Genomic DNA, 18,654 nt, shown 5'->3' with positions numbered 1-18,654 from the left:
TTGCTCCTGAAGTTATTTGTTTTTTAATTCTTGGAGACTCCAGGGTAAGCCTGGAGGGTTGGCAAGCATCGGTGGTGGGGTGCAGAGGGGGAAACGCTGCCTGGTCCTGTGTCGAGTTCAGGAGATGAAGCAATTACAAACTGCTGTGTGGTTCATGAAAGCTTTGTGAATAATGAGTGTCGGTGAACCCAGGTCAGGTTGCACTGTGGGCCTGCTGCTCCTCTTCCTGATTCTACCCCCCCCCCCCCCCCCCCACCTCCCTGTTTAAGTGACACCACGCACTTGCCATTTCCAAGTGCCCTCCAGAATGGAATTAGCATATTTACACAAGCTTGTCAACTTGGTCGCCCAGCAACCACCCAGCACTTGTGGTGATCTAAGGGTCCTATCGCTGCCTTTGGAGTGAGGGGCTCTCGCTCTCTCTACCACCGCCTCCGCTACAGAGATTGGCTCCTTTTGTTGAAATCTAAAGGACTGGCTGGGAGCCAAGATCAATGACCCCCCTCCCTGCACAATACACAAGATAATTATCCGGCACAGAGAGAACACACATTGTTTATCTCTCCATCACAAATAAGAGAAACCATATAAAACTACTGCTCTGTAACACGCTCCCCTACGCTGTAAAACGCACCTAGTAGACATACATGGGCTTTATAGCTCCCTTGCTAATGGAGAAACCATTTAAGCAGCTTTTCTATAAAACACCCCATGCTGTCTCACACTCTGATGGGATGTAGGCACAGTGACTAATGGAGGAACCACACCGTTTCTATTACACACTTCGTTGGAATGCTCTCTGCGAAACTGTGAGCTCCAATGTCACACAAACGGTTAATACCTCGCTCATTAATTCAGAGGCAAGCAACCTGCCTATAAAACAGCCCCCTCGTATAATTTTGGATTATATTACATGGAATGTCTATGCCAGTCTTTATACTTCACAAAGAGCCTCTTCCCTCCTTGTTTCATCTAATCCTTTTATTCCTTTCTCCTTCCTGTACTTACCTCATTTCCACTTAAATACACCAGTGTTATTCACCTCAACTACTCTCTGTGTGGCAGCAAGTTCCCCATTCTCACCACTCTGAGTGGAGAAGGTTCTCCTCAATTCCTCATTGGGTTTATTCCTAACTACCTTATTCATAGGAGGGACAGCAAGGGGGAGGGGTGCAGAGGGCAAGAGGAATGGGGGTGCAGAGGGCAAGAGGAATGGGGGTGCAGAGGGCAAGAGGAATGGGGGTGCAGAGGGCAAGAGGAATGGGGGTGCAGAGGGCAAGAGGAATGGGGGTGCAGAGGGCAAGAGGAATGGGGGTGCAGAGGGCAAGAGGAATGGGGGTGCAGAGGGCAAGAGGAATGGGGGTGCAGAGGGCAAGAGGAATGGGGGTGCAGAGGGCAAGAGGAATGGGGGTGCAGAGGGCAAGAGGAATGGGGGTGCAGAGGGCAAGAGGAATGGGGGTGCAGAGGGCAAGAGGAATGGGGCAAGAGGTAAAGGGAGGCCGGAGGGCAAGAGGGAAAGGGAGGGGCCGGAGGGCAAGAGGAATGGGGGGGGCAGAGGGCAAGAGGAATGGGGGGGGCAGAGGGCAAGAGGAATGGGGGGGCAGAGGGCAAGAGGAATGGGGGGGGAGGGCAAGAGGAATGGGGGGCTGGAGGGCAAGAGGAATGGGGGGCTGGACGGCAAGAGGAATGGGGGGCTGGAGGGCAAGAGGGAAAGAGGGAAATGGAAACCAGAGGGCAACAGGAATGGGGAAGGCAAGACGGAAAGGGGGAGGCAGGAAAACGAATGTGGAAAGAGGGGAGGGAAAGATTTAAGGAGAGACGAATGAGCAAAACAATCAATCATTGACTGAAGTGACAGTCTTACCCAACTTGTCATTCAAAATGGAGCTGTGTGTGGGTCAAACTCCGACAGAAGTTAAAGCGCAATATGGGGCAGTTCTTTGCCATGAGACTATGCAAAGTCAGAACAGGATTCAGACTGTTCAATCTCGTTTATTACTCAAGAATCTGAGATGTACTGGACACCCTATTCCCAGTGATGAAAGGGATTTGATTTAGCCGGGGGACACCCGCTCGTCACGGGACTGTTGCAGTTTGGTTAGATCACGCCGTGTACCATGGGTTGGAGCGTAAGAGATAGACGTTGCATGCAACAGCCAATAAACAAGTGCACAGTTCCTGGTGGTAAATGGGAAAGGGCCTAGACTATGAGGGCATGACTGGCTCGGGAAAATTCGGTTGAACCAGGGTGAGATAAAGCTCACAACATTAACACAGGATGTCATTCAGAAATATCTGAGGTTTTCAAAGATGAATTGGGTACATTGCGGGGCACAGCAGTTAAATTGTTTATAGATCCTCAGGCTGCTCCTTGCTTTTGCAAAGGGAGGAGAGTGTCCTACGCCATGAAAGGCAAAACTGGCGAAGTTACGGAGTCACCAGGGGTACTGCACAGGTCACAGCAATGTTGCAGAACTCCTGAAGGCTTCCGTGTATATTTAAGGCATTAGTTTAATTGTACTTCTCTTTGAGGGGGATTAAAATTTAGCTGGGGGGGGGGGGGGGGGGGCGGAGAAGGGGCAGGGGAAGTGCTATAGAGTGTTATTATAAAGCACAGTGGGCTAAACAGCTGGCTTGTAATGCAGAACAAGGCCAGCAGCGTGGGTTCAATTCCCGTATCAGCCTCCCCGAACAGACGCCGGAATTTGGCGACGAGGAGCTTTTCACAGTAACTTAATTGAAGCCAAATTATGACAATAAGCGATTATTATTAATATTCTTATCTATATCCCTTGCTGATATCATCAGTAAGTGCTGCAACGTCATTAGTTGTTACCTGTGTATATTCGTATCGAACTGTCGTTAGTTTTAATTCTGCGCTCTTGCCTCACAGCGCCGAGGACCCGGGTTCAAACCCAGCCCCGGGTCACTGTCAGTGTGGAGTTTGCACATTCTCCCTGTGTTTGCGTGGACCTCACACCCCCCCCCCCCCCCCCCCCTCCTTAATTTAAAAAAAACAAGAATTGGGTACTCTAAAAAACAATTTTTAAAGTTTTAAGTCTATCCTGTCACTGTTATTTTGATGTTTAGGGTCCATAGTGTATTTTAAACTTCATTATTTTTATATATTGAAGATAATTAACTTAATTTATTAACTTTATTTACAATGGGTTTTGACTACCTTTTTATGGTCAAATTTCAACTGTTCAATCACATTTTAATATAGAACCCCAGACAGTACAGGAACTTCCTTTACCGCTGAAAGGAATTACTGATTGAGACCTCGCTACAGTCCAGAGTACGTCAGGTCTGTAAACAATTAAACAGAGTGTGTCATTTTATGACTGACAGCCCATGTCAATTTTAATTCATTAAACATTTTCCAAACGTGCAATATGGGGCCTGACAAGGACTTGTGTTGTATTCTCACCGATAAAGAAATCAATTAAACACCTTCTCCACCGCCCCCTCTCTCCCCCCCCCCCCCCCCCCAAACATGCAGTGACAGTGTTTTATGTGCCAAAAAATTCCAATCAGCTTTAATTGTAAGACCCTGAACACTAAACTGCAATCTGTAAAATAACATGCATCACAAAACATAAATTTTTCCCATTCTCTACTGATTAACTGGTGTACATTCGCTAAGGTACCAGGAAAATAAGGTGGTCACTAATAAATTAGCTCATTCAGTGCTCCAGGCCTGAACCTGCATTCAATTATTTCATGGCTGACATGCATCTCAACTCCATCTACCCACCCACCTTGGTTCCATAAGCCCTCACCCAAGGAAAATCCATTAATCTTACTTTGAATTTTTCACAAACAGTCTCTCCTTTACCGTCCTACATCACACTATGATGCACAGTGATCGGATAACCAAACCGGGGGGGGGGTTCCAGATTTGAACTGTGTTAAGAAGGGCTTCCTGACGTCATCCCTGAACTCCCTGGACTTCACCTGTCAGAGGAAATCGCTTCTCAATGTCCACCCCGTCATTTCCTGCCCTCATCCTAATCACCTCGGAGCTACTTCCGGATCATTGCTGCAGCTCAATTCAGGGATAAATTAGTCAGGATGGGCGACAAGAAATACCATGCGCCCAGTCAACTGAGCGCCCAGTGACAGTTGCAAGCTCCAAACAGTCAAAGCAGAGCAAATTTTTGCACAAATGGTAACTTTCGTTCACCATCTGTGGGAGTAACAAAGACTTGAAACAATACACCTATCGTCCGGGGTGTGTGTGTGAGCGAGAGAGACACAACCCAGCCCTCTTTTTGCTTCGTAACAACCATACTCGAGTATCCAAACACTGGCACACAAACAGAAGTAGCCTCGGAACAGAAACATTCTGGAAATGTTCTTATATCTATCTGATTTTCATCATCCCAACAGCGATGATCATGCCTTCTGCTGCCGAGACCCTGAGCTTCTGAAATGAAATGAAAATCGCTTATTGTCACGAGTAGGCTTCAAATGAAGTTACTGTGAAAAGCCCCTAGTCGCTACATTCCGGCGCCTGTTCGGGGAGGCTCTCCACATCTTTTGTGTCACTCTCCTCTGTGACATTCCTCAAACCCGTGACATTCCTTAAAGACCATAAGACATAGGAGCAGAATTAGGCCACACGGCCCATCAAGTCTGCTCCGCCATTCAATCATGGCTGATATTTTCTCATCCCCATTCTCCTGCCTTCTCCCCATAACCCCTGATCCCCTTAGTCCTATCTCTTAAAACCTATCTCTTACTCTTAGCTTTGACTCACATATGCTAATGTCTCCTTATATGGATCGATGTGGCACCTAATCTGCTGCAAAGCACCCTATTACATTTTACTAGATGCTGCTACATGAGGGCAAGTTGGCAGATAACTTTGCCGATTAGAGTTTGTTTATTTGCCTGATCCAAGCAGTGTGATGGGGCAATATTAACCCAGTAACTGGAACTGCTCCATATTGCCATCAGTGCATAAAGCAGACTGACAAATCAGATCGTCCATTAGAACACAACAGTAACTGGGAGATGAAGGGAGTGATTAAAAGCTTGCTCAAAGGTGTGGGGTTTATGGGAGGAAAGAGGGATGGAGGAGCTTAGCCAGGGAACTCCAGAGAATGCACATTGTGACAATGTCCATTGCTGATCCTAATCAGCCCTGGACAGACTCCAATTAGATTTTTCTCTTTACATATCGATTGTTGTGAAGTACGAGACTCACCTGTTCCAGTTGCTGAAACTCTGATACAGCTTAGGAAAAGTAAGTTTCTCAAAAAGGGCCAATTTTCTCCCATTCCCTCCAATACAAGGTGTTACCAGCCCTCTCACAAAATGACCATTCATATGTCTTGTCCAGACTGATTCCTCTTTAGGCAGTTGCTCTATCACAACTGTTTGTTTGTCAGCCTTTCTGTGAAGGGCCTTGGATACTTTTGCTGCTTTCAAGGTCTTTTATAAACACAACAAAGACTTGTGTTGGTATAGCACTTCCCAAGACCACCAGACACCCCAAAGCACTTAAAAACCAAAGGATTATTTCTTTTAAAAAATAAATTTAGAGCACCCAATTCATTTTTTTTCCAATTAAGGGGGCAATTTAGCGTGGTCAATCCAGCTAACCTGCACATCTTTTGGGTTGTGGGGGTGAGACCCACGCAGGCACGGGGAGAATGTGCAAACTCCACACAGCGACCCGGGGCCGGGATTGAACCTGGGACCTCGGCGCAGTGAGGCAGCAGTGCTAACCACTGCATTGTCAGTCTGCTTTATGCACCGCCGTACCGCCTACAAGCAAAAGATTATTTCTTCTTTTTTTTTAAATTTAGAGTACCCAATTATTTTTTCCAATTAAGGGGCAATTTAGCACGGCCAATCCACCTATCCTGCACATCTTTTGGGTTGTGGGGGTGAAACCCACGCAGACACGGGGAGAATGTGCAAACTCCACACGGACAGTGACCCTGGGCCGGGATTCGAACCTGGGTCCTCAGCGCTGTAGGCAGCAATGCTAACCACTGTGCCACCGTGCTGCCCCAAAAGATTATTTCTGAAGCACATTCACTCTTTCTCGCAGCAGCCAGTTCTTGTAAACAGCAGTGTGATAAAGACCAGGTAAACTGGGATTTTATTTGCATAATGCTGATCGAGGATAAATACTGATACCCGGGAGAATTCAAGTGGGACTAGTTTAGCGATAGAAACAGGGCGGCATGGACAAGCTGGGCTGAAGGGCCTGTTTCCATGCTGTAAAACATCAATGACTCTTTCCCAAAATAGTGCCATGACATACTTTACATAGTTATTCTACAAAATTCTGTTTCGGCCACATCAGGCGCTTTGCGATCAAATTTGAGTATTGCTTCTTCGGAAGGACATATTGGCCTTTGTGGGACTGCAACACAAATTCACACAGGGCTAAACTGTTTGAATTAGAAGGACAGGTGCATGGGCTGGGCTAATAATAATAATTACTATGGGGCAGCACGGTGGCGCAGTGGGTTAGCCCTGCGGCCTCTCAGCGCCGAGGTCCCAGGTTCGATCCCGGCTCTGGGTCACTGTCCGTGTGGAGTTTGCACATTCTCCCCGTGTCTGCGTGGGTTTCACCCCCACAACCCAAAGATGTGCAGGATAGGTGGATTGGCCACGCTAAATTGCCCCTGAATTGGAAAAAATGATTTGGGTATTCTAAAATTTTTTTTTAAATAAGTAATTACTACAAAAAGCCTCTAGTCACCACACTAGGGCGCAAGTTCGGGTACACAGAGGGAGAATTCAGAATGTCCAACTCACCTAACAAGCACGTCTTTCGGGACTTGTGGGAGGAAACCGGAGCACCCGGAGGAAACCCACGCAGACAAGGGGAGAGCGTGCAGACTCCGCACAAACAGTGACCCAAGCCAGCATCAAACCTGGGACCCTGGCGTTGTGAAGCAACAGAACTAACCACTGTTTAACCATGCCGCCCTTATTGTGTGGAGTTTTGAAGTTTTTAAGGGGTGATGTAACAGAGCTGATTGAGATGATTAAAGTCATCATTTGTGCAGCAGGAGAGAAATTATTTTCTTTGATGGGGGGGGGGGGGGGGGGGGGGGACGACGGACACAGTGCAGAAGGAGGCCATTCAGTCCATCAAATCTGCACTGACCCACATTAAGCCCTCACTTCCACCCTATCCCAATAACCCCTCCGAACCTTTTTGGACAATCCACCTAACCCGCACATCTTTGGACTGTGGGAGGAAACCGGAGCACCCGGAGGAAACCCACACAGACACGGGGAGAACGGGCAGACTCCGCACAGACAGTGACCCAAGCCGGGAATCGAGCATGGGACCTTGGTGCTACCCCGTCACTCTTAGAAGAGATGGACAGAACTTTGTACGGCAAGGGTATGAAGGAATACGGAGCCACCAGGGTGGGTAAACAGAATCGAGATACAGATCCACCGTGATCAAATTGAACAGTGGCACTAGTTTGAGGGCTGAATGGCCTCCGCCTGTTCTCGTGTTTCAAAGTAAACTGTTGGGCTGTTATGTAGCAACTCCTAGCTGGGGATCTGCTGTCCATGTCATACGCCACTTGTGCCAGCCTCACATATCCGCTGTAGCCCATCTGCATTCGCTCCATGACATCCACCATCCAGCCAAGCCGAGGTCGACCCCTCCTTCTGTTGCCCTTCTGCAGAGACCCCTGTAGCTTTCCAGCTCTGCTAAAATGGTCGAAATGCTGACAATTTATTTTCTGGGTATCACTTTCTGAAGAGTTATTTTAATGCTCCCGCAATTTCAAAGCATTTCTCCATTTGCCTGGTGGTTCATACGTGGAAATTTTAGCAAGTGTCTTAGCAACCAAATTTTAACGGCCTCCGTTTTCTTCCACGGATCTTTATCTGTTGTCCAGGTTTCCGAGGCGGACAGGAAAGTAGCATCTTATCTTATTGAATTAAACTAAAAGTCTCAAAATAACCTTTTGTTTTTAACCTACCATTCAATTCCTTCCTGTTAAAATGGCAATGGCCTTTCACTGGATTGAGCTGTTGCTACGGTAACAGCAAAGTCCATTTTAAACCCTCTCTGCAGCCATATATTCTTCCCCAACTCCCTCTGGGATGACTCAGGCTCTTTATACTCAGCAGGGGAGCTTTGCAGTTGGAGGGATGCAGCATAGCAGCTTTACCTGCTGACTCTGAACAAGCTTCTTCCTCGGCCGCAATTAAAAGGTCAAGTTACAAAAGAGACTTCCTTCTCTTCTCGATCAAACTGAACTGCCCCTCACACCAGAAATACAAAGCAATCAATTGCTGCTTATAGATCCTTCAAAATCAGTCAACATGCTGTACCTTAAAAATGTTCTCTCGATCCTTCGGTGTTGCTAAGTGCTGATCGTGAGTGAAGTGGAAAGTAATTAAAGATGCAATTATTGTGCTGGGCAGCTAGAAGGCGGAGAAGCAGTTTGGAGAAGGTGCGTCAATTATGGGCTGTACAGTAACACAGTAGTTAGCGTCACAATGCCAGGGTCCCAGGTTTGATTCCTGCTTGCGTCACTATCTGCGTGGAGTCTGCACATTCTCCCAGTGTACGCGTGGGTTTCCTCCGGGAGCTCCGGTTTCCTCCCACAAGTCCCGAAAGACGTGCTGTTAGGTGAACTGGACATTCTGAATTCTCCCTCAGTGTACCCGAACAGGCGCCAGAGTGTGGCGACTAGGGGCTTTTCACAGTAACTTCATTGCAGTGTTAATGTAAGCCTACTTGTGACAATAAAGATTATTATTATAAAGGATCGACATTTAGTGATGCCAAAGTTAGAGTTTGAAAACATGTAGATTGTACAAGAGGCGATATTCTAGACTTTCCCCCCTGAAATTTTCTACCTCGCTCCATCATAATAAAGGCACCTACCTGACTAAACGTTTGGTCACCTTTCTCGGTATTACGACTGTGAAGCTCTATTGAGAGGTTTCCCTATGTTAATGATGCCATACACAGTGTCAGCAGGGCTCAGGCGATGGCTCTAAGTTGGAAGGATGTGGGTTTGAGTTCCAGTCCAGGGATGGCATTCTAGTGCGGATGGAGGAAGTGCTTTGGCTGAAGTGCTAAACTGAGGCCCTATCTGCTCTCTTGCGACCTAAAGGTCGCCCGGCACGGTGGAGCAGTGGTTAGCACTGCTGCCTCACAGCGGAGAGGACCCGGGTTCGATCCCAGCCCCGGGTCACTGTCCATGTGGAGTTTGCACATTCTCCCAGTGCCTGCGTGGGTCTCACCCCCACAATCCAAAAAGATGTGCAAAGTAGGTGGATTGGAGACGTTAAATTGGCCCTTAATTGGGAGAAAAGAATTGGTCACTCTAAATTTATTTTAAAAATAAGGATCCTATTTCGAAAAAGAACAGGGAGGCAATTCACCCCCAGCAATAGTCTGTTGCATGGTTTAAAAAAAAATAGGAGACAACCTGCATCTTTAAATTCGACAATGAACATGGATAGCTGGACCTGGAAAAGGGTAGGGAAATAGGTAGGAAAATGTTAGTCTTATTAAAATTTAATTGCTACGCAATCGATTTCTGTCAAAATTCAAAACAAATTTTTAACAATCACATAAAGCTTTTTCAATCCTCCTGACCCTGGTTCCTATAAGATGGTGCTGTTGGGCTTTGCACAGGTCCCAAAGGCCGGCCCTCCTTCCCTGCAGAAACCTCGAGTTGTTAGAAGGCGAGCTCGTAATGAGTTCCTTAATTGCATAAACACACCCAATTAACAATGTGGGCAATTTGCCTTTCCCACCCTAGAGAAAGCCGACAGGGACAGGAGCACAGCTGACAAACGGGCATGCAGGCCGTCAGCCACCATTTTGCTCTCCCGTCTCTGTGCCGACATGATTTGGCACACAAATCCAGCCCCGATGTCAGTACTGCGGAGACAGAGAGCAGGAAGGTGGTAATAGAGCTTGGGGGACAACATTCTGAGGAAGTAATGATGATGCATGTTGGTTTGTGACCAGGAAAAGTGCAGCAAATGCGGCAGCAATTTGACGTTCAATCAATTCCCACAACCAGCAACGGGATAACGGCCAGATAATCTATTTTTATGATATTGATCAGGGGATAAATATTAGACAGGACAATGGTGGGAACTCCCCTGCACTTCTCTGAGATACTGCTAAGGGGTAGCTGGAGTCCTGGCGTGATGTGTTACACCTCCAATGGTGGGAGCCGACATGCTCCGTGCCGACACCGGGGAGAACTAATGAGAGGTAGAGTGGGACCCCGCCCCCTCACTGAGGTCCCACCCTCTGGAACTCCATCAGCCCCGGCAGGGCAGGAACAAAGAACAAAGAACAAAGAAAAGTACAGCACAGGAACAGGCCCTTCGGCCCTCCAAGCCCGTGCCGACCATGCTGCCCAACTAAACTACAATCTTCTACACTTCCTGGGTCCGTATCCCTCTATTCCCATCCTATTTATGTATTTGTCAAGATGCCCCTTAAACGTCACTATCGTCCCTGCTTCCACCACCTCCTCCGGCAGCGAGTTCCAGGCACCCACTACCCTGTGTAAAAAAACTTGCCTCGTACATCTCCTCTAAACCTTTCCCCTCGCACCTTAAACCTATGCCCCCCTAGTAATTGACCCCTCTACCCTGGGGAAAAGCCTCTGATGATCCACTCTGTCTATGCCTCTCATAATTTTATCCACCTCCATCAGGCCGCCCCTCAACCTCCGTCGTTCCAGTGAGAACAAACTGAGTTTATTCAACCGCTCCTCATAGCTAATGCCCTCCATGCCAGGCAACATCCTGTTAAATCTCTTCTGCACCCTCTCTGAAGCCTCCACATCCTTCTGGTAGTGTGGAGAAGGTAGTCAAGAAGGCATACGGCATGCTTGCCTTCATTGGCCGGGGCATTGAGTACAAGAATTGGCAAGTCATGTTGTAAGCTGTATAGAACCTTAGTTAGGCCACACTTGGAGTACAGTGTTCAATTCTGGTCACCAAAAGGCAGCAGCGTCAGCAATGCAGAAGAAAGAGAAGATCAAGGACAATAGATTCCTGGAGCAGGTAAATGTTGCTAAATCTCTCCACTTCTCTCCCCTCTAAAGCACTCCATACCTCATTCATCAATCTTTTGGTCATCTGTGCCAACATGGCAAGGCGGCAAATTTTGTTTGACAATGTACATTGAAGATGCTACATAGATGCAAAGTTGTTGTTGTTATATCTATCTGAGCCACGCTGTGGCACATTTTTAGATTAAAAGTGCTTTTTAATGTTGATACATTAAATATCTATCTCTGAACCCGCACCATCTTAAATACACTTTATATTTAAATGTATTCGCTGAAACAATTTATTGTCCCTCCCTCAACAGTGTCCGCCTACCTCACATAATGAGAAACTATAAATTTATTTCCCCATAACCCATACATCAATTGCTCATACATCCTCAGCCCGCCAGCTGTTTTGCCTGAATGAATTAACACAACCGCCTCTTATAAGCAAGGCCCCACTACTCAAGCAGTTGGACAAGTCAAAACATTACTGCAGCCTTCGATCCTTCCGAAGAGTAACCATTCGTTGACTGGATTGCATTTTGCACGCTAGAGCATCCTGTGAGTCACATGCACCCCATTTCTCCATAACCAACCAACCCCCCCCCCCCCCATTTAAAATTATTTTTGTTGCACACGGAAATGAGAACTGTTTGGGACTTCCATAAGCCCCAAAGCACTTTATATCCAATTAAGAACTTTCAAGTGTAATCACAGTTGTGAGGAGTGAACGCGGCTCCCAAATTACCCACAGCAAACTCCTACAAACAACAATGTAATAATGACCAGATAATCTGTTTATAGAGCTGTTGTTCGAGGGGTAAAATATTGAACAGGACATTGAGACGGCCCCCCACCCCCGCATTCTGAGGTTCTGATCAATGGTCGCCATCCTGAAATGCTAAAAGTTTCTTTCCCTCTCCATGATTCCTGTGGAATCCTCACATTTTTTATTTTTAAATCAGGACTTCTCTCCGAAATAGGGCCGCAGGATCTTTCCTGAAAGGGTCTGACATCTCACTGGAAAGGCATTGCCGCTGACATTGCAGCGTTCCCCCAGACATTGCAGCGTTCCCCCAGACATTGCAGCGTTCCCCCAGACATTGCAGCGTTCCCCCAGACATTGCAGCGTTCCCCCAGACATTGCAGCGTTCCCCCAGACATTGCAGCGTTCCCCCAGACATTGCAGCGTTCCCCCAGGCATTGCAGCGTTCCCCCAGGCATTGCAGCGTTCCCCCAGTGCTGCACCGGGACATGGCGGTCTTTAGATTATGCGCTCAAGTCTGTGGAGTGGGGTTTGAACCCATGACCTTCAGAGGCAAGAGTAGGATGGCCAGATGCCTGGATTTGAACTGCATAGTCCGGTTTTGGGTTTGTCTGGCCACTGTCCAGTAATGACTGGCTTTGCGTCTGGCACTTTGTGCCGTAGCACATTAACCACGGTGAAGCATCGGCAAGGCCCTGCGCTGGTTTCATTTTTCCAAATGCAAAAGCTCAACGCTACCAAAAACATTTTTTTTTGTACTGTTCCCCAATCCACCCCCCCACCCCCCCCAAACACCTCTGTAATGTCTTGCTAAAGCTCAAGGAGCCTCCATGTGCAATTACGTCACCCCGTGTGTCATGATGGAGTCCAGTATTAGTGGGCTTTGCTAATGGGCACTTTCAAAGAGCCAATGCTGACACTTACAGTAGTGGGATGTTGTGCTGGGAAATGGCGAACCTTAAGAATTCAGGCACTCGTGTTCGGTGATGGATGGTCTCAGGCCCAGTTAGGCTCATGTGGCACATGTTCACTGGCATGCACCCATCAGCCTATTTCTGTACTGTAAATTCTACCTAAAGCATGGATGGATATCAATCTCTCTGGCTCGTTCTCCTGTCTCATGGCGTGGTCGCTCAGTCTCAACCTCAGAATAAAGTCCCCACCCCTCTCCTGACCTACTGCACCATATAAAAACAGGGAATCATAGGAGTAAACCAGGCGTGGAACAGTAACACAGCGGTTAGCACTACTGTTTCACAGTGCCAGGGTCCCAGGTTCGATTCCTGGCTTGGGTCACTGTCTGTACAGAGTCTGCACGGGTTTGCTCCGGGTGCTCCGGTTTCCTTCCACATGCCCTGAAAACATGCTTGTTAGGTGAATTGGACATTCTGAATTCTCCCTCTGTGGACAGGTGCCGGAGTGTGGCAACTAGGGGTTTTCACAGTAACTTCATTGCAGTGTTAATGTCAGCCTACTTGTGACAATAATAAAGATTATTATTCAGCCAACTGAACCACTGAATTAATCATTGCCGATTATCTACCTCAATGCCACTTTCCCGTACTATCCCCACGTCCCTTAATGTCATTTATTGATTTTCTGTCCTGAACACGCTCAATGATTAAGCTTCCACAGCCTCTGGGGTAGAGAGCTCCAAAGATTCACCACCATTGGAATAAAGAAATATCTTCCCATCTCAGTCTTAAATGGCCTCCCCGTTATTCTGAGACTGTATTCCCCTGGATCAAGACTCAGCAGCCAGGGCAATCATTCTATCAACATCTACCTGGTCACTCCTTGCAAGTTTCAATGAGATCAAACTTGAAAACAGGCCCAGTTTCCTCAATTTCTCCTAAAACAATCCCACCACCCTGGGGGGGTTAGTCTGGTGAACCATTGTTGAACTCCCTCTTTGGCAAGTATACCCTTCCATAGACAACAAGACCAAAACTGTACAAACACCCCAGACGCAGTCTCACCAAGGCTCCATACATCTGTAACAAGACATCTTTACTCCGGTACTCAAATCCGCTTGTGATGAAGGCCAACATATCATTCACCATCCTTTTCTTTTCTTAATTTTTTTCCAATTAAGGGGCAGTTTAGCGTGGCCAATCCGCCTACCTTGTGCACATCTTTGGGTTGTGGGGGTGAGCCCCACGCAGACACGGGGGGGGGGGGGGGGGGGGGGGGGGGATGTGCAAACTCCACACGGACAGTTACCCAAAGGCGGGGATCGAATCCGGGTCCTCAGTGCTGTGAGGCAACAGTGCTAACCATTGCACCACCATGCCGCCCTCTCATTTGCCTTCCTAATTGTTTGGTGCACCTGCATGCTCCAATTTTGTGCACTAACCTTCTGTGTGGAACCTTTTCAAAAGCCTCTGAAAATCCAAATACACCACATTCACTGGTTCTCCTTCCTTATGCAACAAACAACATCCTCAAAAACATAATTTCCCTTTCATAAATCCATTTTGACTCTGTCCAATCATACTATTATTTTCTAATTATCACGTCCTTTGTAACAGATTCTAACAGCTTCCCCACTAGGGAGGGGGAATAGGCGGCAAGGAGAGGCCTCCGCGCCGTCGTGAACCTCTCCGGGTTTCACAACGGCGTCGGGCCATGCGGACAATTCCGCCCAGTGTCCAATTCATCTAACAGCACATCTTTTCGGGACTTATGGGAGGAAACCGGAGCACCCGGAGGAAACCCACGCAGACACAGGGAGAACGTGCAGACTCTGCACAGACAGTGACCCAAGCCGGGAATCAAACCCGGGACCCTGACGCTGTGAATCAACAGTGCTAACCACTGTGCTGCCACACCACCCAAGCCACTTCATTTGATCTAATGCAATGTTTTGACTTCTTTTTTTATCCATGCTTGATTTACATTTCCTGTTGAGTGTCTTAAGAGGAATATATATGTTTCCATTCTTCCCACAAGCCACCAATCAACTCGCAAGTAAGATTCTCAATAAGGGCGTGCTGTACGGTCAGTGGTGCTGACTTTCCAACGGAATGTTAAACTGAGACCCCGGCTGCCTTTTCATCTGGGTATGAAATAATCCTACAGCTACTTGGAGACGAGTGGGGAGGGGTTACCCCAGTTTCCTGGTCAATATTTATCTTTCAATCAACATCACTAAAAACTTGTGTTCTCATCGCCATCACAGCGCTGCCTGTGGGATCTTGCTGTGCTCACCGTGACTGCTGTGATGACAGCAGGGACTGTACTGCAACTGTACTCCCTTTAAAGTGCTTTGGGATGTCCTGAGGTCAGAAAAGGTGCTACATAAATGCAAGTCTTCCTTTCTTTGTGCCTTGCATCTTCGAGCACCTGGTCTGACAAGTTATTTTGTGTAAAACGCCAGAAGCAACAGCTGGAAAAGACTTTCAGCTCCCATCACTCTGGGCTCGACATGAATCCCGAAATATAATGCTCATGTGTAACCTGCCACACCTTGTCCACTTGCCCAGACATCTCTAACTTTGAAATAATTCTGACGGTGCTGATTCACAATATTCAGAGCAATCACTGGTAATCTCATATGCGAGCCGACAGGCTATTCGACCTGGGCAGCATCATGTTCAAACTTGATCTGCATACAAAAGTGGATCAGGAAAGCAGTAAAGGAGGGCCTGACTGATTCGCTACTCTTTAAACCATGGGGCAATGAAGCCTATTGTAATAAAGCTGCCAATGACCGACTATGTCACTATGGACATTGGTTTGCTCAGTTGGCTGGATAGCTGGTTCGTGATGTGGAATGACGCCAACATCTTGGGTTCAATTCCTGTACCAACTAGGTTTTCATAGATTATCATAGAATTTACAGTGCAGAAGGAGGCCATTTGGCCCATCGAGTCTGCACCGGCTCTTGGAAAGAGCACCCTACCCAAGGTCAACACCTCCACCCTATCCCCATAACCCAGTAACCCCACCCAACACTAAGGGCAATTTTGGACACTAAGGGCAATTTATCATGGCCAATCCACCTAACTTGCACATCTTTGTGACTGTGGGAGGAAACCGGAGCACCCGGAGGAAACCCACGCACACACGGGGAGGATGTGCAGACTCCGCACAGACAGTGACCCAAGCCGGAATCGAATCTGGGACCCTGGAGCTGTGAAGCGATTGTGCTATCCACAATGCTACCGTGCTGCCCTAAGGTTATTCATGAAGATCCTGCCTTCTCAATCTTGCCCCTTGCTTGGGAATGGTGACCCTCAGGTTAAATCATCACCAGTCAGCTCTTCGCATCGAAGGTGAAAGCAGCCTATGGTCCTCTGAGACTTGGCGACTTTGATTTTCACATCAGTCCGAATCCATAATGCAGAAACTGGTTCGACTCATTAAATCTACACCAACCCTCTGAAAGAGTACCCCAGCCTATCGCCGTAACCCCACCTAACCGTCACATCTTTGGACACTAAGGGGCAATTTAGCACGGCCAATCCACCTAAGCTGCACATCTTTGGACTGTGGGAGGAAACCGGAGCATCCGTAGGAAACCCACACAGACACAGGGAGAACGTGCAAACTCCACAGACAGTCCCCTCAATCCAAAATCGAACCTGGGTCCTGGCGCTGTGAGGCAGCAGTGCTAACTACGGTACTGCCACGGTGACTCTGGTAGATCTGTGGTTGGGCAGCACGGTGGCACAGTGGTTAGCACCATTGCTTCACAGCACCAGGAACCCGGTTTGATTCCCGCTTGGGGTCACTACCTGTGTGGACTCTGCATGTTCTCCACATGTCCGCATGGGTTCCCTCCGGGTGTTCCGGTTTCCTCCCACAAGTCCCAAAAGACACACTTGTTGGGTGAATTGGACATTTTGAATTTGCCCTCAGTGTACTCGGACAGGCGCCGGAATGCGACAACTAGGGGATTTTCACAGTAACTTCAATGCAGAGTTAATGTAAGCCTACTAGTGACACTAATAAAGATTATTATTATTCTCCGAGGCTTTTAAACTATATTTGCTGCTTTATTTACCCATTGAGCCAATTGGGGGAGTTGCAGCAACATCCATTTGCAGGAACAACAGTGAAGAGTTAACAGGAAAAATGTTTGTACCTGAACCCAGAAGTGAAGGTTCTATTGACAGACTAGGGATCGCTCCACTGTGGCTTGTTGATGCTGTTAACTTTGGGAGTGCTGGGCTGCTGATGCACCCGCTCGGGTCAGATGCTGATGTTGTTATGAGGGAGATGGGGATTGCCAAACTTGGGGTGCTCTCGTTTTTGCTGCCTTTGGGCCTCCCCCGCCCATGCTTGCTCTTCTTGCTAGCCTTGTGCTTCTTCTCCTTCACCGTCTCTTCCTCTTCCACCCCGGCGATTGGCTGAGGCCGCTTGTAGCCGCCGCCGCTCGAAGGGCCGCCCATCCCGCTGGAAGTCCTGTAATCCGCGGGTGAGCTCTCGGGGGCCTTCTTCTGCGCTGCAGGAGCAGCGGTGAAGCGGATCAAAGAGTTAAGGGTCCCTTCTGTGCCAAAAACGTCCGCCTTTGCGGTGTCGTAGGAGGCCGGGCTCTGCGAGGAGTTACGACCCGCTGGGTAAGTGTCCCCTCGGAGTTCAGGTTTGCTAAAGATTCCAACCTCCTGGGGAAGCTGCAGTGAACTGCTGGAGGTGCTCAGGAGACTGCCTGCAACGGAATAACAGACAGATAATCTTTAAGGATAGTATTTCCAGCAGATTTTGATTTTATTTCTGATTTCCAGCATCCATGGTGTTTTACCTTTGCACCATTTATTAAAAGCTGGGGCAGAGTAAAGAACACACAAGCCTCCTGACATCCAAACTCCCACCCGCCCCAAACACTACTGGCAGAACTCCGTCGCCTTCCGTTTAATAACGAGGGCCATTTTTCTTCAAAGTGTACAGTTTGTGTTTCACTCACAGTGGGGTCATTAAAGCAGTTTATTAATGTCCCATTCTCACCTTAAAACACATGCTAATCTCTAACTGTTTGTCTAAGTGGATCGCTTTAGCACCTCATTACTAGCAATTATCAGCGCCCAGCTATTCCAAGTGTCACCTCGCGCTTTTAAGAGCTTTCAATCATTTTAAATGGCACTATTAATGTAAATATAATTTCTCTCCGTAAATGTGTGTATTAAAACCAACAGAACACCCCATTGTATGCCTGTAACTGGCTTTTCCTCTGTGTTAAACAATGCTGCAAGATTGGAGACATTACACAGAATTTTTCACTTGGCTCAACCGTCACCTATTTTCACATTGCCCTGTTTTTTTTTAATAAGAGGTAATATGTTAGGAAGGTTTTGAAATGTTACCTCAAATGCAATGAGTGTCACAAAAAAACTTGCATTTATAGACAGACTGCTCCTCCCCCTCCCCCCCCCCCCCCCCCCCCCCCCCCCCCGGGGCCGATGTCCCAAAACACTTTCGAGCCAATTAAGTACTTTTAAAAGAATAGTTACTTTTGAAATGTAGGGTCTAAACAATGTACACTCTGATTTTTTTTCTTGTAGTGAGTGGGAGATTTCGTTAAACGAAGGGCCCTTTTACCTGCAAGCGTGCAGTGACTGAAAGGGCCTCATTTTTGCTTCGCCCGACAGGAACCTCTGTGCGACTTAAAGAGGGAAATAAAAGGGCGGCACATGGCGCAGTAGTTCGCACTGGGACTGTGCTGCTGAGGACCCAGGTTGAATCCCGGCTCTGGGTCACTGTAGGTGTGGAGTTTGCGCATTCTCCCCGTGTCTGCATGGGTTTCATCCCCCACAGCCCAAAGATGTGCAGGGTAGGTGGATTGTCCAGGCTAAATTGCCCCTTAATTGGAAAAAAAAAGAATTGGGCACTCTAAATTTGAAAAACAAAAACAAAAAA

General features: G+C 47.7%; 1 protein-coding gene across 6 annotated transcripts in view; it reads right to left on the bottom strand.

The window, feature by feature from the left end:
- LOC119954359 (protein AF-10-like) overlaps positions 1-18,654 on the bottom strand; it is a 182,639-nt gene that overhangs the window by 60,032 nt on the left and 103,953 nt on the right. For all 6 annotated transcript variants that reach the window (XM_038779541.1, XM_038779535.1, XM_038779536.1 and 3 more), the window contains one exon: positions 16,886-17,449. In XM_038779541.1, the coding sequence (XP_038635469.1) occupies positions 16,886-17,449 (564 nt within the window). The remainder of the gene's footprint in view (positions 1-16,885; positions 17,450-18,654) is intronic.

The sequence above is a fragment of the Scyliorhinus canicula genome, chromosome 19 (assembly GCF_902713615.1).
Source record: "Scyliorhinus canicula chromosome 19, sScyCan1.1, whole genome shotgun sequence".
NCBI classification, from domain to species: Eukaryota; Metazoa; Chordata; class Chondrichthyes; order Carcharhiniformes; family Scyliorhinidae; genus Scyliorhinus; species Scyliorhinus canicula.
This window is presented reverse-complemented; position numbering and strand designations above follow the sequence as displayed.